At 36.7% G+C, this 22266-nt stretch overlaps 2 protein-coding genes across 2 annotated transcripts in view; both read right to left on the bottom strand.

Annotated features, from left to right (window-relative positions):
* Positions 1-19246, bottom strand: part of LOC134501313 (liprin-alpha-2) — a 99943-nt gene extending 80697 nt beyond the window's left edge. The window contains exons 1-3 of the mRNA XM_063308993.1: positions 19163-19246; positions 18237-18401; positions 10555-10629 (exon numbers count right to left, since the gene is read on the bottom strand). Coding sequence (XP_063165063.1) covers positions 10555-10629; positions 18237-18347 — 186 coding nt within the window. The 5' untranslated portion in view covers positions 18348-18401; positions 19163-19246. The remainder of the gene's footprint in view (positions 1-10554; positions 10630-18236; positions 18402-19162) is intronic.
* Positions 18997-22266, bottom strand: part of LOC134501490 (liprin-alpha-2-like) — a 126170-nt gene continuing 122900 nt past the window's right edge. Inside the window, exons 4-5 of the mRNA XM_063309333.1 lie at positions 19163-19264; positions 18997-19029 (exon numbers count right to left, since the gene is read on the bottom strand). Coding sequence (XP_063165403.1) covers positions 18997-19029; positions 19163-19264 — 135 coding nt within the window. The remainder of the gene's footprint in view (positions 19030-19162; positions 19265-22266) is intronic.

Below are 22266 nucleotides of genomic sequence, written 5' to 3'. Positions count from 1 at the left end.
TAATTCCCTGCATCCCTCAACATTAGCCTTAGTGGCTTGGTATTGGGATAAGAACTCATAACATACAGAGGGCCAAATGTTTTTCTCTTTGCAAAACGATATGCAAAATACATCCATTTTTATTGTGTTGTGTTGTGTTGTGTTGTGTTGTGTTGTGTTGTATTGTATTGTATGGCAATGAGAATGTTAAACTCTGGGAAACCATGAAGCAGAATATGTCAGTACATTGAATTTAGGACTTAGAATATTAAATTCTATAGCTATAAATGCAATTTATATAAGTATTTTAGAACACAAATGTGCCTCATTTTAAATGAGTGCAGTTTAAATGATGCGTAACAGGATGGAAGTCTAGTGTACTTGGTCACATTTCTTAAAAAAGAATCCAACTAACTGGTCACATAATTAACACTGCAGGTAAAAGAACTGAGGCCTTGTAATACATCTATGATTTGACAGACTTTTGCTATGTTATAAATGTGATTTAATTCAGATTTCAGTAACACACGTCATTTGTGTGCAAGCCAAGTCAAGAGCCAGAAGTTCTTAGGGCAAAGATGACAAAGATGTCAACAACCAAAAGCATTCAGGTTCAGTATCGTGAAGTACAGAATGAGAAGTCCAATGAAGAGTGAGAAAGGCAGGAAGAAAAAGCAACCAGTGCTGGAGATAAGATGGCAAGCAACTACTGTATTTAATATGGCTTCAGTCTAATCAGTAGCAGAGTTCTTACTTAGCTGGGCAGTATTGAACATCTGAGAGACTAAAGCCACGTTTGAGCCTAGCAGTTTAATTAAACTGTTTAAAGTCCGGGGCTTGTGATTTACAGCTGAATCCTGGTCCAGACAGCCCAATAATTTATTCTAAAATGAAAATAGCCAGAACAAATAATTATTTAGAAAAGGTCATATCCATTCTGCATGCAAAATACAGATGATTCTTTTTATGTAGGGGTCTGCAAAATATTCCAAGCTCAAAGGAGCTATAAATGTCTTGAACTCAGAAGGCCATGTTTTGGACTTTGTCCCTAGCTTTGTTTCAAGATTCTTGCCAACAAAAATTCACCTGAAGTCTCTCACTTGATGTGATAGAGTTAAATATGATAGGATATGCCAATTTAGTTTTGTTAGCTTTATTTCATATACATTACTTAAGAATACAAGGAGAATAATACTTAATCAGTCCAAGACTTATCAATGTCAGAATGTTGTTCTCACATAGGAACCTAAAGGGAGTCTGCAAGCACAACATGAATGCAACAGCATCCTCCCTAGCAATTGGCACTGAGAAGTATGTTGCCTCTGAAACTGCAGGTAATATTTTATGTAGCACACACATATATATATATAATATGCATATTATGTAGCATATATATAATATATGCATATTATTTTGCACATAAAAATATTTTTCCTTTGAGTCAGACTTGACTCCTGGCAACTACATGGATAAATTTATGAAGTTTTCTTGGCAACATTTTCAGAAATGGTTTGCCATTGCTTTCACCCAGCTGGACAAAGACAAGTCTAGAACTTGTGTTTCCCTGCCTCTAGTCCAGCATTTTAACCAATAGACCAAACTGGTTCTCAGCTTTTATAATTAGCAGCAACTAATATCCTTATGGAGTCATAGAGTTGGAAGGAAACTCAGAAGTCATCTAATCCAACCCAGCTCAGTGCAGGAACTGCTAAAGCATTTTGGACAGATGGTCATCAACTCTCTGTTTGAAGACCCTCAGTGAAAGGGGACATACAGCTTCATAAGCAAGCTATTCTACTGGCTGATAGCTCTTACCATCAAAAAGTTCCTTCTAATATATAATCTGAATTTTCTTCCCTATAGTTTCAACTCAAAGATTCTACAGATACCCTTTGGGGCAACAGAGAATCACTTGACTCCTCCTCTATATGACAACACATTAGATATCTGAAAAGTGCCATCATTTTCTCCTTTCAGTCTTTTCTGCAGGCTAAACTTAGAACTTGGTTTCTAGTCCCCCTCACCATCTTCAAAACTTGCTCCAGTTTGTCAATGTCCTTTTTTAGACTGTGGACATTTGTGTGTCCATTTAGACCAGAACACACTATTCCAACTGGAGTCTGAAAAAAGGAAAGCAGAATTGAACAATTAGTTCCCAAGATCTGGACTATGTTAATATATCCCAGTATGAATTAATGTAATCCTCCTGTTAAATCTGGCAACCATTACTACTTACTACTAGTGAATTGCACAGAGTTTTCTCTTACTGGGGAAACATCAACTGCCAGAAGCAGGGGAAAATTGCAAACTTGTATTTTTTTCACTCATTTTCCCTACCATGACTTTTAGCAGTGTAAGAAGGGACAAATGGATCAACCTTCTCATCTAAGATATGCAGAAAGGAGTTAGATCTACAGTAAACCCTACATGTAATCTCAGTCCAAGCAATAGAATACTGTAGCAGATTTTACAGAAAGAAAAAAATTGTGATGAAATCTAAACAGAAAGACACAACAAAATATGTAACTTGGCTCTAAAATACTATTTTTCAAAGAACGGGAAAGTAAAATTATTCTTCACACTGTTTTCATGGATGTTTTCTAACAAATGAATGCATTTAACAACTTTTCTCCCATTTATTATAATATATTGTTCAGTCTGTAATCTGTAATCACAAATTTACTTTACAGAACAGAAATTCTACTGAGCTAAGATAAATTAATATAGAATTGGTTATTTAAAGCATACATGCCAAAAATGCCTGCCTGCCTGCCTTCTTATTTTAGGAAAATCCAGCACTTTACTATCTCCTCTATCAGAAGTGTTATTATTATTCTCTCCTAATATATTTCATTAATGTTCTTTTCATTAAATTACAGCATATTTGCAACCATATGTAAAAAGTATTAAATTATGTCAGTCTATTCTGACTGAAATTTGCTTCCAGTTGTTCAGTACATACTACAATGATTTAATTTGATTAACAATGTAATACAAAGGTTTATTAGATGTTTATAGTATTTTGAAATATTTTAGTTTGAAAACACCCTTCTCTCCCAATTAATTGCATTCACCTTTTACTGTGGGCAAAATAATTATGCATGTTCTTCGCTGAGGATAAGTACTTATGATGTTCACCAGTACGGCAAAAGATTTCTTGTATTATTGCAGTTTGCCTTTTACCATCCACAAATCCTCTTCACCTTCAGCCATTCAGCTTGCTTCTTGTGAATTATAAGAACTTCAATATTTATACAGAGATGTTCAACATCTCTTTAAATTTTTGGTGAGGAAAATTTATTTTTATTTAACCATAATCAGAAGTTCTCAGAATCAGTTTTCCTTTTAATCTTCCCAAATACATAGATACTACATGCTGAATAAAATGTCTTGGGTCAGCCCTTCACCTTGAAGATGTCAATAATTGAGAAAGCACTGTGTTCTGCATACAGATGTTCTATTTCATAAAGTTCAAACAAAGTCATACTCACTTTGATTTTAGAAAACTAGCTTACATAGAAATAAAAATGTAGCATTCTTTTGTGACATCTCAGCAGTTAAACAGCCTTTGTAAGATATAGACCCATTATCAGGACTGTATCAAAGAAATTGCCATTTGCTTCTAATTTGAATTGATTTCTCCTGTTGAGTTACTTAGTATGGCTGCAGGGATCAAGTGCTGTTGCCCAGCTAAGAGGTTTTCAAATGTGTCACATTCCAAATGTACCTATTTAGTTGCAGATCTTTTCCTTTGCCATGAATCCTATAACGATATTCATGTATTCTTTGTTTTTCTGCATGAAGATAAGCCTTTGCAGATAAGTAAATGGTGGAGGCACTATGGACAAAATGGCTTCATACAGTCAAAGAGGTCTTGGGGCAGAATATATTTTACATGAAAAAAATCTTGGGCCATGGACATCATATAAGATGTTTAATGTTTATATTTTGAAATTTGACATATTTTAAATAGGAATATTTCTTTTCAATTTCAATATGAAAAAAATATATCTTTCTGTTTATAATTTAATTAACATGAAGTGCAGTGGGCAAAACTTCCCAAGGATGCTCCAAGAAGGCATGTAACAATTGACTTGAATAAGTGGCAAAAAAATTAACAACTTTTAATTTTAATTATCACACATACATATACATACATACATACATACACACACTAAAAATCATTATAATTTATTCTATATTTTTTATTGTGCTACTACATTCTGGCTGAAGAGATTGTTAGAATAAACCAAAAATCATTATGAGACTATGTAACACAGTAAATCAAACCTGTAGCTTGATTCATCATATCAACAACTTCACAGGTATCTAGGTTTGGACTCTGGATATTTCTAAACCAATCTTCACCCCATACACAAATAGTACCCTTGATGTTTTTCTTTTTAATCCATTCATTCGTGTCTGATTCTCGGAGACTGCCTTGATAAGTTCCTGCAGTTTTCTTGGCAAGGTTTTGCCTCTAGTGCTGAGAGAAAGTGACTGGCCCAAGGTCACCCAGCTGGCTTTGTGCCTAAGGCAGGGCTAGACCTCACGGTCTCCTGGTTTCTAGCCTGGTGCCTTACCTACTACACCAACCAACTGGCTAACAACTGAGCATGAACTCATATTCTTCAGTGGAGAGGATTTTGATGTGAGACACTCTGCTAGTAATTCCTACTGATTAATTGCAACTACATAAAAGACCATTTTGTTCATATAATTATGAGAATCTCTATTTAAAAGGCCAGCTAGGAGCTTTCATGAAAAATAACCTCCATCCATCCATTCGTCCATCTATAATGGATATAATGAATTCATTTTATTATTATAATTTACATTTATATACCACCTGCCTCCCAATGACTCTGGATGGTTTTGGGTAACCATTTAAGGTAGTTGCTTTATTTCTCTTCTTAATATACCCTATTTTATAGAATATTGAAGTAGAGTATCAAAAAATGATCCTGAAAAAGGAATGCAGTGGTTGGCAAAACATGATTTCAGCCCAGGAAAAGAAGAGAATATTAGAAAGAATAAACTGGATCTGCCTTAACTCTCTTTGGTATAACAGGGAGGGAAAATGCAGTCAGGCTTTCAAGACTGTGCTATTATACCTTATATCAAGAAAGTTCCAGTATTTCTTGTGGAGTCTGTTTCCTAACCTGACCTATCTTAGATGACTGAAAGTCAAATATGCAATTCCTAGATGCAGGAGTGCATTCCTATTTATGATAACGTGATAACATGATTGCTCAGCAGCATCTTCTATCTATCTATCTATCTATCTATCTATCTATCTATCTATCTATCTATCTATCTATCTATCTATCTATCTATCTATCTATCTATCTATCTATCTATCTATCTATCTATCTATCTATCTATCTATCTATCTATCTATCTATCTATCTATCTATCTATCTATCTATCTATCTATCTATCTATCTATCTATCTATCTATCTATCTATCTGATTTCTATAGCCGCCCATCTCAACAAGTGACTATTATGGTGAATACTACTAACTATGGCTAACAGTGAAAGGTGCCCTCACTTATTTTTCATCATCAGACAAATTTGCTGTATGGTTACAGTTTTATTAAGCAATTTCTGACAGGCTAGTTTACTGAAGTTGTATTCCAGACTTCCTGTGGAGCTATACCTGAACTAAGATAAAGGATGCTATGCAACACAAAAAGCTTTCTTATGTCATATTATGCCAAAAAGTACTTTCATGAACCTGATAATACTGTTCACATTTGGAGTATTGCTTGATATATTAACACTTCTCTAAGTCATTAACACCTTCCTATATTTCATTTATTTCTAGATGTTTAAGTCCCCTAATACAAGACTGTGGTCACGTCGGATCCCTAGACGTGTGACAGTTTTAAAATTAGCAATTTATATTATTAAGAATTTGCCATAGCGATACTGAAAGTCCCCAGGGCACAGAATTTGGGAAAATAATTAAAGAGGCAACATAAACTTTCCATACCACCATGCAGGAAATTCCAGCATCACTATATGCATCTTAGTACTGAGATACACAGAGAAACATATCCCTGTAGCACCATGTTGTCTTCTTTCACATATAGGTTTGTACATATAGCTGCAAACATCAGCTATCACATTGATCTCTAATTCCCCAATCCCAGATATATAAGTTATACCTATATAAGGTAATATTGTTTCCTAAAAATGTTCCATCACATTTGAAAAGACAACCTCTCTTGTTCCCAACTCTCTCAAATACATATTCAAATGTATGGAGTCGTCATGCTGGTAATTTCTGGACAATCCTTCTGAGAAATATTTAAATTAACTACAGTTGTTAATATGTCACAACTCCTCCTTTCTTCCCAGCTTTAAGCATTTAAAAACTGCTTCCTCCGGTTTCTTAATAATTGCACTGTAAATTAATTCAGTGTTAATGAGAACTTGAAATTTAATACGTTCTGCTTCTGTGTGATAGAAATCTAAAGTAAAGGCACTCTGGACCTTTTCAGAATTCTGGTTCAGTTAGGCAAGCATGCTATAATTCGTCACTAACTACTTCAATATTATGGGTGGAAGAGGATAAGTATCCATTTAGGTTAAATGCCAAAGTTAAACTGAAGAAACGATATTAATGCTGAAGCACTTTTTATTTCTTTTCCTGATTTCCATGTACTCAATAAATAATTCTTTAATAGCACAAATATGGTTTCTGAGTTTTGAACAAGCAATCAAAGCAATTTCACCCAGGCATTGGTGACCCATGCATTCAACCATCCAGCATTTAATACTTCTAAAAGCTATTTTAATGGTATTTAAGGTAGGGAAGAAAAAGGCTTTTTTTTGGTGACCTTGTGGTTTTCTTGATTGAATATACTTATTTTCAAGATGTATATTCTGCCACCTTTTAAAATTTGTTTTCACCAGCAATGTCTTTTATGCTTTCCCTGGCTGGAAGGAGTACTGAAATATTTCTTCCAAATGAGTTTCTTCATGGTTTCAACTCATTAAAAAGAAAAAGGCCTGTTTCAAACAGTGTTCCAGCAGAGTCCTTCCTAGCTGATCTATGGGGGAAAAACAATTTAAAGCAATATTTTCTAAGCAAGTGCTCTATTATGGGAATGGTATCTTTTGGGAAACTGATTTGCAAATCTTGGTAAAGTTAATTTATAAATTAACTTTAAGCTCAGTGTAAGCACTAATTTCCACACAATAAATTTCCTTGAATGATTTCTATGAATGCTATTTCAACTTTGTTCCCTACAGAAACAAAGAAATATTTCAGGAAATGACTGTTTAGGAAAGGAAGTCGGCATGTGAAAATTAATCTTCAAACACAGCTTTCCTGCAGTGTAGACTTTCTTGCATTGAACCTGGGACTACTCTATGGGCCACCTAAGCAAATCACTATGTTACTGGTCTTTTTACAGGTGAAGCAGATGCCCTTGAATTATGATCAATAATGCTGGCTTGTTTTGGAAGGCTTTTTTTAAAAACTAAGCTCCCTAAAATTTATTATTTTTTTTGTTCAGGGCACATCTATTGTATTCTTTGTTCTCTGACCAATTCTGAGCACAGTGCTGGAATTATCAAGCCCTGTTTAGCCTCTGTCTAAAACCCCATAATTGCATCAATTGTCTTTTGTTGCCCAGCCTTGGTGCCAGTTGGCTGCATTACCTAGAATCTGGGTGAGCAACTAACCATTGGCTTATTACAGGGGTGAGAGTAATGCTGCAGAAAATATACCAAATTTTGAGCATAACAACTTTTGGTTTTTTAAATGTTGGAGTCAGAATTATGGTTTTGACTTCTGCATGTTCTAAAGACTCACGATTACTAGCAACTCATGGAAAATGTACAATATAGACATAGTTATAGGCACAGACCACAGTACATTACCATTATGGTGCTCTCTTCTGGGGTAAGCAACATTATACCAGGTACTAAAAAGCAGTAAGAAATAATAATTATATTGTAAAATAAATTAAAGGCATAAGATAAGAGAAAGGGAAAAGAAATAACTCAACCTAATGTATGGCAATACAATTCACTATACTTATCTATACCGTTCTGTCCTTGCAAACCATCCTTCCTTCTACCATGTCCTTATACCAATGCATGGATTGCTTTTTCTTTTCTTTAAACTTCTCACCTGTCTCTTTTTCAGGATTTTGTTCATTCCATCTAACTGCTACTTTCTCAGATCTCCCCTTCCTCTCAACACCTTCCTCTTCCTTCATATATTTGTTCTGTGATTTGATCCTTGTTCATTCTCTCTATAATGTACAACTGAACCCATTCATTTTTACCCTGTTCCTTCTTGATTTACGTACTTCATTGACTTAAGTATTCATAATTATATATTTAACTTACATTTATCTTTCTCTTGACAAACCCATTTCTCACTTTGATACAACAGATTGGCTAGAAGCATGCTATTAAGCACAACTATTTTCTCTACTTTCAACAAACATTCATTCCTCAAAACAAGCTACATTCTGCCCATTATCAGTCTACCAGCATTTGACTGATTGTTATATGCCATCTAGTCAGTGGTGACTCCTAGTGGCCAGATAAATAGCCCAGGACAGGGCTATTTATTGTCCCCAGGACAATCTGTCCCCAGTCTGGTTCTTCAGGTCTCTCAACAATGTACTCATTACTGCTGTAATGGACTCCATCCACCTTGTTGCTGGTCGTCCTCTTTTTTTTTTTTCCTTCCACCTTCCCCAGCATTATGCACTTCTCAATTTTTCCATCTTCAGGAAAACATTCTAACAAGCTGCACACAATTCATCTACTTGCTCTAATTTGTTGCCATTTATTTATTATTCAGCTATCTTGGCCAATGATACAATAATTTTCAATTCATATTCCCTGTTCCATCAAACAATCTATCTGACATTCATTACAAATAGTTTGAGTTCTTGGTGAACAACATGATATAATCTGCAATAAAAAGTACAAGGACATTTACCTCCTTTAAACACACCTCTAAAATCACCGCAAGTATTCCTTATGTTTTTTTTGGTCACTGTAATCTCTTGCACCCTTTTGAGCAACATATAATATTTATTAAAAATGCACTGAATTTTCTCTGCCTCTTTCAATTTGAACCATTCCTTCCTGTCTACATTCTTTTCAACTATTTTTCTTTCTATATACACAATGTAGAATACCATCCTCTCAACCCCAGTTTTTTTGCAGCAACAATTCTTTTATATGCAATTTCTTTTTCTCATCCCCAGGCTCTTTCCCTTCATCTTCCCACCAAGTTAAATACTTCCCATTAATATAACTCTTCATACTTTCATGATACTCTGTAACATAATTCTTTTCACTCAGTTCCAAGCAGCTTCCACATTCTCTTTTCATCGATTCACCCTCCATTTATTCTCTTGGGAGTTTAAAATAGACTGTCTTACACTTGTTATCCTTGTAATCCTCTATAATTCTCTCATACTTTCATCATAAACAATAGATGGATTATGCCTTTGGATTCATTCCTTTTCCACATGCACACATGGATAATCATATACTGAAAACACATATTCAAAACAGACCTTTTTCTAAGCAGAGAGTCAACACTATTTTCATTCATTATTGGATCTTCGAATGGCTCAATCACTTTTTCTGTATGCTTTGGTCATATCTGCATCTCTCTACTCTTGTTGCCTATCACTCTGGATTCCATTCATTCAGAATGGTTCACAATTTTTTTCCCCAAATTCATCCATGGTTCTCCCATTATCATTATTACTGGACCATAACATGCAACTACCACCATCCTATGAATTTCTCCTTTCATTTACACCCAGAACAATCTAGATGACACCAGTTGATACATACATTTTAGCCACTTCATTCATTATTAAATCTAAACTTTCACTTCCATAAATTTATCTATCAACTTTACTATACAGGTTCATGCAGTACCATCTTCATTCAAATCTCTTACACCCTTCCCCATTCTATCTGTTTCACAAACACATTAACACAATTCTTTTCCTTACTTTCCTTTCATTCATTCATTTCCTCCTTTTATCCTTTACTCTTCTTAAATTCCAAATCACAATTTTCCATATGCCATGGTCATCAGTGGATAAGCCTACCAAATTGACATACAGTGCCTATTATGGCATTGGTCGACAGAAGCTTTCGCATGACATTTTTAGTAAGATAAAGAAAAAGTGGGCTAGGTTACCACTCTTAGTCATATCCATGCCACATGCAGCATTCTTCGCTAATGATGAGGGCAGCACTGATCTGTTCTGGCACATGATAGCTTGTATGCCGTAAGCACAATCAAAGCCAAATTTTGCACCAATTATGCTCACATTATTCTAGCAATTAGGATCTCTAATCGTTCAAGCCAACATCTAGTCTTCCAAGCCAATATCCTGTTCCTCACACCCCACTCACCAGAAAGTACATACCATAGGACAATTGTTTGCAATTAAATGACCTGAATAAAACACATATTCCTATAAATTATTAATATAAATTTTAATCCAGAGGATTATCTTTAAAAAGAAGTTTGATCCCATTTAGACTTCACAAAAAGGTTCTGTTGTATTACCTCCTGATTAGCAGCTGCTAGTTCCTCTTCAAGCACGGAGACTCTTTCTAAAGAAATCCTTAGTCGTTCCCTTACCTAGAAGAAAAATATATTAACAGCAACTTGTTTTTGATCTTTGCAGTTTATAGACTCCATCACTAAAATGCCTGAATGCTATACATGGAGTCTAGATATTACCAAAAAAAATGTACTTGGCAATAAGTCTTATATTTCATCTTTCCCTCTTTTCTTATTATGCTGGAGTTGGTATTCAGGACATCCTCGATTTAACCACTGTTTTCCATAATATGCAAAATGCAAAACTATGGTTTAATTTTGTTTTACTAAAAGCAGAGGAGATCAGAATCTGAAGAAAACAATTAGGTTAATTTTGGGGTGTATATAACAGTAAACAATGAGTTTATAGTGAAATAATGTATATAGAGCAGTTGCCTAATCCAAGGGCCAACTAGGACTTGTACATGTTTGGCAAAAATTAAACAGTGCAGCACTTTTTCAATGACTATAGTATTAGCCAATATGTTTTTAATCTATGGGCCTAGCACCAAGATGATGTGGAATTCCAAAGGGCTGAAATAAATCTCTGTTCTGGCCCAGACAAGAGCATGTGTGTATGTCCAGCCATTAGTGCAAAAGTGAGAGAAAGGAAAGGAAACGGAGCTACTTCTACATCTAAATTTCTGTCTCTGTACCATTTAATTTCTCCGCAAAGGATCGTTACCTTGTCGTGGTGCTGGAGCTTGAGCACCTCAATGATGCCATGAGCTAAACCGTGAAGGCCCACCCAAGACGGGAAGGTCATGACAGAGAGGTCAGACTAAATGCGATCCCTGGGGAAGGGAATGGCAACCCACCCCAGTATTCTTGCCGTGAAAACTAAATGGATCAGTACAACCAGAGATATGTTGGTATGCCATTGGAAGATGAGACCCCCAGGTCGGAAGATGGTCAAAATGCTACTGGGGAGGAACAGAGGATGAGCTCAACTAGCCCCAGACGTGATGACGCAGCTAGCTCAAAGCCGAAAGGACGGCTAGCGGCCGACGGTGCTGGTGGTGAACGGCGAATCCGATGTTCTAAGGATCAACACACCATTGGAACCTGGAATGTAAGATCTATGAGCCAGGGCAAATTGGATGTGGTTATTGGTGAGATGTCAAGATTAAAGATAGACATTCTGGGCGTCAGTGAACTGAAATGGACTGGAATGGGCCACTTCACATCAAATGACCACCAGATCTACTACTGTGGACAAGAGGACCACAGAAGAAATGGAGTAGCCTTCATAATTAATAGTAAAGTGGCTAAAGCAGTGCTTGGATACAACCCCAAAAACGACAGAATGATCTCAATTCGAATTCAGGGCAAGCCATCTAACATCACAGTGATCCAAATATACGCCCCAACCACAAATGCTGAAGAAGCTGAAGTAGAGCAGTTCTATGAGGATCTGCAGCACCTACTGGACAACACGCCTAAAAGAGATGTTATTTTCATCACGGGAGACTGGAATGCTAAGGTGGGCAGTCAGACGACACCTGGAATTACAGGTAAGCATGGCCTGGGAGAACAAAACGAAGCAGGACATAGGCTGATAGAATTTTGCCAAGACAATTCACTCTGCATAACAAACACTCTCTTCCAACAACCTAAGAGACGGCTTTATACATGGACTTCACCAGATGGACAACACCGAAATCAGATTGATTACATCCTTTGCAGCCAAAGGTGGCGGACATCTGTACAGTCGGTAAAAACTAGGCCTGGAGCTGACTGTAGTTCAGATCACGAACTTCTTCTTGCACAATTTAGGATCAGACTAAAGAGATTAGGGAAGACCCACAGATCAGCTAGATATGAGCTCACTAATATTCCTAAGGAATATGCAGTGGAGGTGAAGAATAGATTTAAGGGACTGGACTTAGTAGATAGGGTCCCGGAAGAACTATGGACAGAAGTTGGCAGCATTGTTCAGGAGGCGGCAACAAAATACATCCCAAAGAAAGAGAAAACCAAGAAGGCAAAATGGCTGTCTGCTGAGACACTAGAAGTAGCCCAAGAAAGAAGGAAAACAAAAGGCAACAGCGATAGGGGGAGATATGCCCAATTAAATGCAAAATTCCAGAGGTTAGCCAGAAGAGATAAGGAATTATTTTTAAACAAGCAATGCGCGGAAGTGGAAGAAGACAATAGAATAGGAAGGACGAGAGACCTCTTCCAGAAAATTAGAAACATTGGAGGTAAATTCCAGGCAAAAATGGGTATGATCAAAAACAAAGATGGCAAGGACCTAACAGAAGAAGAAGAGATCAAGAAAAGGTGGCAAGAATATACAGAAGACCTGTATAGGAAGGATAACAATATCGGGGATAGCTTTGACGGTGTGGTCAGTGAGCTAGAGCCAGACATCCTGAAGACTGAGGTTGAGTGGGCCTTAAGAAGCATTGCTAATAACAAGGCAGCAGGAGACGACGGCATCCCAGCTGAACTGTTCAAAATCTTGCAAGATGATGCTGTCAAGGTAATGCATGCTATATGCCAGCAAATTTGGAAAACACAAGAATGGCCATCAGATTGGAAAAAAGCAACTTATATCCCCATACCAAAAAAGGGAAACACTAAAGAATGTTCAAACTATTGAACGGTGACACTCATTTCACATGCCAGTAAGGTAATGCTCAAGATCCTGCAAGGTAGACTTCAGCAATTCATGGAGTGATAATTGCCAGATGTACAAGCTGGGTTTAGAAAAGGCAGAGGAACTAGGGACCAAATTGCCAATATCCGCTGGATAATGGAAAAAGCCAGGGAGTTTCAGAAAAGCATCTATTTCTGTTTTATTGACTATTCTAAAGCCTTTGACTGTGTGGACCATAACAAATTGTGGCAAGTTCTTAGTGGTATGGGGATACCAAGTCATCTTGTATGCCTCCTGAAGAATCTGTATAACAACCAAGTAGCAACAGTAAGAACAGACCACGGAACAACGGACTGGTTTAATATTGGGAAAGGAGTACGGCAGGGCTGTATACTCTCACCCTACCTATTCAACTTGTATGCAGAACACATCATGCAACAAGCTGGTCTTGAGGAATCCAAGGCTGGAGTTAAAATCTCTGGAAGAAACATTAACAATCTCAGATATGCAGATGATACCACTCTGATGGCTGAAAGCGAAGAGGAACTGAGGAGCCTTATGATGAAGGTGAAAGAAGAAAGTGCAAAAGCTGGCTTGCAGCTAAACCTCAAAAAAACCAAGATTATGGCAACCAGTTTGATTGATAACTGGCAAATAGAGGGAGAAAATGTAGAAGCAGTGAAAGACTTTGTATTCCTAGGTGCAAAGATTACTGCAGATGCTGACTGCAGTCAGGAAATCAGAAGACACTTAATCCTTGGGAGAAGAGCAATGACAAATCTCGATAAAATAGTTAAGAGCAGAGACATCACACTGACAACAAAGGCCCGCATAGTTAAAGCAATGGTGTTCCCTGTAGTAACATATGGCTGCGAGAGCTGGACCATAAGGAAGGCTGAGCGAAGGAAGATCGATGCTTTTGAACTGTGGTGTTGGAGGAAAATTCTGAGAGTGCCTTGGACTGCAAGAAGATCAAACCAGTCCATCCTCCAGGAAATAAAGCCAGACTGCTCACTTGAGGGAATGATATTAAAGGCAAAACTGAAATACTTTGGCCACAAAATGAGAAGACAGGACACCCTGGAGAAGATGCTGATGCTAGGGAGAGTGGAGGGCAAAAGGAAGAGGGGCCGACCAAGGGCAAGATGGATGGATGATATTCTAGAGGTGACGGACTCGTCCCTGGGGGAGCTGGGGGTGTTGACGACCGACAGGAAGCTCTGGCGTGGGCTGGTCCATGAAGTCACGAAGAGTCGGAAGCGACTAAACGAATAAACAACAACAACCATTTAATTTATTTGTGCTTTAAATTCAGAGGAAGAAGTGTATGGGCCTCAGAAAGGCATGTATCTCCTGTTGAATTGCCTCAATGTATACCAATGCACTAGTGTTAGCAATAGTGGGCAGCAAGGACTCAAGTCCCTATTGAGCTGGGAGGGGATTTCTTGTATATAGCAGTTGTATCTGTATTTGAAAGAACTTAGTTTATATATTAATTATACTGCATGTTCAATTTATTTTTAATTATGTATGTCAAATACAGAGAATAATTATGAATTCTGTCCTATGAGACAGTTCTGATTCTTTGCTGCTTGTCCTCAACCTATTATTTGTCTCTCAGCTGTCCCCTACCATCCAGCTGGAAGACTAGTTGGACAGAGTAAAATTATGAAACAAAAGGTATCCTGGGTTTTTATAGTAGAAACATTCGATCAGCCTTTCCACAAATTAATGGGATATTGATGTGGATTATTGGATTATTGATATTATTGATAATATATTATTAATTTGGATTAATGGATTATTAATATTAATAAGCTGTCCCCCTAAGAGTTGGGCTAAGGTGAGGCTGGAGCCCAGTAAATATGAATGTTCATGTGTGGAGGAGTGTTGTTTTGGGGTGCAGGGAGTTTTTTTGATGGTGGTTTTATGGTTCTTTTGTGTTTTATTGTTGTCCTTGTGAGCGACCAAGGGTTACTGTGTTCATACTTCCAGTTGCCATACTAGTATTTATTTTTCTAAAACTACAACTTTTCTTGAAGCCCTGAGCTCACTGGGGTTTTAATAAGATACTCTTAGCAGCCTATGCTCAGACTTTGGGTGTATAACTTTCTGATCTGGTAATAATTGCCCAGTGAAGCCTTGCATTGGCTAAGAAATGTCTACTACCTATGTTTTCTTTTGATCTAATGGACTCTTTCTTCTCTTCTCTTTCACATAACTGGACAGTTTGTAGGTAAAGATCATAAAGAAGTCATCTAAGTCATTCTCCATTACCCTAAACACTGAAGCATCATCACATAGGTATGAATTTGCTATTTCTTCTTTATCCATCTTCCTCTTTTTCACGATAAATTTTCAGTAATTTACTTTGCAATTTTATTTTACTATCTCAGTAGAATATCCTTTCTCCAGGAAATCTTTCTACTCATCTCTGTTTCTACCTCCTAGGTAGGTTTTGCAAATATGTTGCTAGTGTCCTAGAAGACCTTATTCCCAATACATGGAAAAGCAGGATTGCGATATGTGTAAAGACATATGTTGTAAACCAATGTGGTAACAGTAAAATGGCCTCAATAGCTCACTCTGTGGCTTTGGGCCAGACATACTCTCTCTGCCTAGCCTACCTCATAAAAGGTTTTGTTATGGGGTATAATTGGAGAGAGGAATACGTATACGAGGTCCCGGAGGAAAAGCAGAACAAAAGGTGACAAATAAATACACAGAAAGATTATAGTGGACCATTAACTTATATCAAGGTGCCTGAAACTATAGTTTTTAAAAAATCCAATTTCTGTCACCAGGCCATGTCATACAGATAGCCAGAAACAAAAGTTCCTTTTTTTACTTCCTTAAGTTTGGTGGGTTTATTTTCTTTTTTAAAAAAAATAAAGCCTATTCTAAGACTTCTACTACAATTTTCATTTGTCTCCAGAAAAACTGTATTATAAATTTTGAGGAACTCTGTTTGAAACAAGCTCTGGAGATTACAAAAATGGGCTTGGTCTTGCCTGTGGTTTTAAATTGTTCACACCAGTACTATACCACAGTTTAGTGTAGTGCAGTCACTCTTTTCTCTCTTCTTCCATTTTGGCTGTACTGTAAGGAGTTTGGAAGCATTTGCTTCCGTTTTCAATTAATGATTTTTCAGAATGTCAAATTGGAAGAAAATATTGTTAGTTTCAAACATGACTTCTCAGAAGAAACCAACTTTAGCTGTGGATAATGATGTTCGACCTGTTCAGAAAACAGAATAACTGTCCTGTGAATCCCAACTGCGGCACAGTAAATGAAAATGTGGTTCAAAATGCAAGCAAATGCTTCTGATCTGGAAAAGGCAAGTAGAGAGGGAAGTGCAAAGGTTTGAGGCTTACACATGCCCAAATCAGTTCATTTTAATCAAATCAATGTCACAGGCAATGAGCAAAATGATTTTTAATATGCATTTTTTATCCCTTTCATCCTAAACACAGACATTTCATTTTCATCTAACAAAAAAGATGTACTCTAGTTTTCCTATGAAGACCAGGGACTGCTTTGTCTTGTCAATCATAAACTTTTCATTTCTGTAATCTAAAAAGTATCCTTTTCTATAATGGATTATAAATTACATATTGAACTTCCTATCACATTTTATTTAATTTTAATTTTATTTAATTGTTAAATGTGCATCAGAAGAATGCCTTTTTTTTTTTTACTGAAATCATTATGTGAAACAATGACAAATCAATTTAGCTTTGTGCTTTTTCAGCTTGATAGATTTTTGGGCATCAGGTAATTCAGTCTGCTAAATTCAGTCTACTTCTAGGAGGTTGGAATATGTAGAAGAAAATAAGCTATCACTGTACTAAAGATACAATGGTTATCACTTGTTTCATCAATAGCGTAGGGAACTCTTTCAATCTCAATTCTGTATTAAGAAGAAAATGCAGAAAGATTATTATATAGGGGGAGGGAGAGATCTCCACTTACTGAAATAAATTATTTGCTGAATGTTCAGGCTAATTTTTTATTCATTAATGTGCTACAAGAAAGCACAACACTATTACTTTTCTAATGGTGGGTGGCTTTGGGGGTGGGTCTCTGATTTTGCAAAGTGAAATTAAATTATAAACCATATTGGTCTCCAAAGGCCTTTTCCAGCAATGATGCATTATATAAATTCTGATTACAACTATTAATCGCTCTGGAAACTTACAAGTTTCCTGGGACTTTATAATATTGTTTGAATGTGTTTGAATAACATTTTTCTCAATAGAATACTAGTCCTCTAATCATATCTGTAACTGTACACTTCACTTCAAAAAAAGTAACAGTAAATGCTTTCTGATTCTAAATTTATATGTGATAAGTAATGTCCATTTCTCAAAACAATCCAGGAATCTATCTGTATAGACAGTAAAAATCACTTCCATAGAATTCCTTTTAGAAGGGAACATGGTTTCGGCAAATTAACTGTAATTAATTGACTCATCTGGAAGTCTCTTCAACTCCAAAAGTTTGATCCAGCCTGGACACTACATGAGTGGAATCACCTCTATGGATATTACATTTGGGACTCAGGGCTTTGACCAATTTGTTCATGTAATATTAGTTTTATTGGTTGGGGTTCCCCAGATTGTTAAGAATTTAAATTTCTGTGCATGTGGTGTATCCGCTATTTCAAATGCACATCAGAGGTGGGAAGCAAAAATTATGTTCATCAGTGCTACAGAATGCAAAATGGAGAAATATAATCCTAGAATTCACTTTCCTATTATGACCCTTTTGTAGCAAATTAGCATTAATAATGGGCTGGTAGTGCCTTCACCAAAGGGCACGTCCTACCTGTTCAGTATAAAGGCTCGTCACGCTGAGCACATTTTGGCATATGGCTACTGCCTCTGTAGCTATCTCAAGAAGAAAAAAAGAAGAGGTGGGGAATAACATCCTGAAATGATCATCACCACATATGCCAACAGGATGAAGAACAAATCTCACATACTAGTCTAGGGAAAGCAGAGAGAATATGCAGAGTAAGCAAACATTTATTTCCATACTGTACCTTTTCATCTAAAGCCTTATGGTGTTCAAACAAAGATTTCAATGCTTTCAGAACTTCAACTTCACTGGAAACTCCTGAGGGAGACTGTGCTTGTCGTTTCACCACTGTCATTCTCAGTGACCTTTCATGTCTTGAAACAAGGCACTCCAAATGTTCCAGTAACAGCTATTTCAGCGTTAAAAAAACCCAAAAAGTTAGCTCGTTTGTACCTAAAGCTCAATGCCACACTACTTCTAAAGACTAAAATAAAATCATGACAAAACCGGCAGGTTTTCCTATATTAGAAACCTTATAATACTACACATATTTGAACTCTTGGAATACACTGCTTCACTTTCATTGCTATTTATTTATTCATTAGTTAGATTTACATCCCATCTTTCCTGCAGGAGCTCAAAGCAGTGTACCCGGCACTTCTTCCTCTTATTTTCCCTCACTACAGCCTTGTGAGGTAAGTTGGACTGAAAGAGAATTGACTTGCCCAAAGTCAACCATGGAGCTTCCGTGGCTGAAGGGGGACTTGGATCCGAGTCTCCCTGGTCCTCATCCAGTTCACTATATCACACTAGCTGGTGTGGCAAACTAAAAAAATCTAATATATTAACATATTGTTAATTGAGACATAATTGAAATAAACTAAAAAAAATCAGTCAGTATATAAATACATGTGGAAGTGTTGTCATTACAAGAATGCAGTATCACTAACATCGGATATGATGTATGCTCTTCCAAGATCAGTAAAGATCTAATAAAGCCATTATTACATTTCTTCAACAGCATCAGATCTAATAGTCTATAATAATGATAATTTATTATTATTATAATATTATATATAATAATAATTATATAATAATAATAATAGAAGACATTTATAATAATAAATGTCTTCTGATAATGCTGTGCAAAATTGATTGTTTTATACTTACTCTTGTATTATTCCTTTCAGCTTTCAGTTCCGAAATTTCTTCTTCTTTTTCCAGTAGTTGTTCCCTACATGCATTTAGTTCTTTTGTAAGTGCAGCAAATTCCTGCAAAGTTAATGAGATATGAAAAATAAAAATACTGCGTTATTTCAGAAAGTTTCATAAACGTGTTTCAATTTCTCATTAAAAAAGGTAAATTTAATATAACCGAAATGCTTTTGAAATCTTTCTTTAGATTAAAGAATTTCAGGGAGCTTTGAGAATTGTTTTGTTAGAGCCTTTAAATTAAAATAAAATTTAAAAAACACTGTAACTATGTTTTATCTTTCCCAAAAAAGTCAAAGATGAAGGAATAGGCAAGCCTCCCCCATGGCAGCTACTCTGTGAGACCATTCACAAATTTTATTCTGACATTTCTAAATGCGGCTACTGGCCCCAAAACTTAGCCCATCCCTGTCATAAAGTTTCACCTGATGATTAACAAAGGGAGAATTTAAAAATAATAGCGTTCACTGAGAAGTTATTAAATAGAGTACCATAATGTATGATTGGTATGACTAGGATTTGTACCCAGTAAATGAACAAGTTACTGACCATAACTGTGGTCTTCAAGTGGTCATCCATGCATTTATGTATACATACATACATACATTCTACACATGCATAACAGTTTCATCAGAAATCTGCTACAGAATAGGTGATTTGGGGCAGGAAATATGGCTATGTAACACATCCATAATGAAAATCCCACTACTTACTCATAGCTCCTCAGGACTATTATGACCATTTCGGAACAAGAAACAACACCACCAACAGAGGCTTCTGAAGATGGGCAGGAAGGTGGAGTATATGAATGCACAAATAACAACTCAAAGAACCATAGTTATAGATGAGCATGATCATGCTTTTCCTTTTTCATTGTTGTCTCTGTACATCACACATGAGACTGAGTAGCAAGCATACCGGTGGTGGACAGTTGTCCTCTCTAAACCCAAATGCAGACAACAGTGCTCCAGTAAAGCAAGCATCTATTCTTGCCCTAACTGTCAATCTGGCAATACCAGAAACATTTTAAAAGGTTTGGACGAAGAGGGTAATGATAGTTTTTCTGAACCAAGCTGCTGATATCAAAAGGGCAGGTCTAAATCACCCTTGCCCACATCAGATCTGAATACTGCACCTCCCTGAAAGCACAACTTAAGGAGGATCTAAATATGACTTAATTATTTGCCAAGAAGTTGAAACGGATACAATCTATTTAACAAAAGAGCATCAGTTTTCATGAAGTGACTAGTAACTAATCATTAGTATATGGATAGATACAAATGCCCCTTAGATGAAGATGGGATGCACTTAGTGTAGACCCTCATGGCAGTAAAGGTTGAAAAGTAAGATGCAAAATTGGTAAGAAGCATTGCCTGGAGTAGAGATACTTCTTTTTTTTTGTAGTCAAATTGTAATACAGAAGTACACATCTTAGAGATCTAATGAGGCAAAGCAGTTTCCTTGCTTTAGCAGAAGTTTGATGTCCTGTAAAGTTACCACACTTAACTACCAGACAAAAATTAATTTGCTGAGACTGCAGTGTTCCAAAAAATGGTCTTATTTCATCAACAAGTTATGAAATAACAAGGAAAAAGGTGAACCTGTTCAAATGGAACCAGTTTAATTGGGCCTTTGTGCAAGAGAGCTGCAAACTTTTACAATAGCAGTTGTGCTAAATAGGAGATGCAATACAGTCAGCAAAGGTATTAAATAGAACTCTACTGCTTGTTTGGTAGGCAGTTTTGTCAGCACCTAATGATCGATGGTTAGGGCTTCCCACACTGAGAAAATGAGCCAAGTGAGCCATCCCCCTACGCATGGATATGGAAAAGAAAGAGATGGAGTTTCCAAAGATTCATTATCAGATTCTATGTCCTAACAGTGAGACACATGCTGAGACGAGTAGCACTCTAATGTTTATTACTGCTACATAAACAGAATCCTAACAAACTGAATAAGCGTGGGGAAAACCCAGACGTATAAACCCCAAAGGCTAAGGCGGGCCTGATCTGTGTCTCTTTGAATGGTTGCTTAATTCCTTAGTACTACGCATGCGCTTTACAGCCTGGATGGGAGCCCCCTGCTCGCCATCCTTACTCATGACATTCTAAGGTCTAATTTTCAGGATGACTGGCACACTGATGATGTAATGACTGATTGATGTGATGATGATGTAATACTGTGTAATGACTGATTATTTTTGTAAGAGGATGCCTCAGTTCAAGCCTGGATTATACCTTCAAATGCTCTCTTACTGTAGCAGGGATTCCTGAACTGAAGGTTCAGAAACCTTCCCCACAGGCGATAATCATACCGCTAAGTACTCATGGTACACGGCATCTGTGATTGCTGTAGATGGTGGCTTTGGTGGCATTGAGATATGACAGGAGACCTTCTCTTACCCATTCTAAAAAGCACAGGTGGTAAGGGAATTTTGAGGAACAGTACAAAATTATGTATTTCTTGACACCCTTGATAAAGAGAATGGTATGGTGGACATGATTAGGGTAAGATTCTATAGTGGGGAGCAGTTACACTGACAGTACTCATGAGGTGGTAGAAAGAGCAATAGCCATGTCATTTGCCAGTCATGACCTCATGTGGTCAAGATGCACATTTTCTTGTTATCAGTAAAGAGATCCACCTAATTTCAGCCACAAAACTGTCAGAAAGAAAATCAGAATGTTTCCACTCAAAAATATACATGGAGATATATTGGTTCTAAATTGGAACTTGTTCAGTTGCTGGAGTTCTTATAACCCATTCCACCATCTCAGTAAATCTTGCTAAAGAGAAATTCTATGAGAACTGTGCTTGGAAAAAACATTCCTTTTGATTTAGGAAGCTACTAAAAAGTGTAAGAGATCTCTTTTTCAGATACTCAACAACATTTTTGGCTTCCTTTGATAAGATGGAAGGAGTGTTACTGAATTCCTCAGTATTGGAAATATTTACCAAGCTTCTAGATATCCTGGCTGATCCAGACTAGCAGAGTGCATCCACGAACACCAACCAGCAGTCAGAAGACATGACAAAAACCCTTAATCTCACAATACATGGAC

This window comes from Candoia aspera, chromosome 7, assembly GCF_035149785.1.
Source record: "Candoia aspera isolate rCanAsp1 chromosome 7, rCanAsp1.hap2, whole genome shotgun sequence".
NCBI lineage: Eukaryota > Metazoa > Chordata > Lepidosauria > Squamata > Boidae > Candoia > Candoia aspera.
Note: the sequence above shows the minus strand (reverse complement) of the source record. Positions and strands in the feature narration are given on the sequence as shown.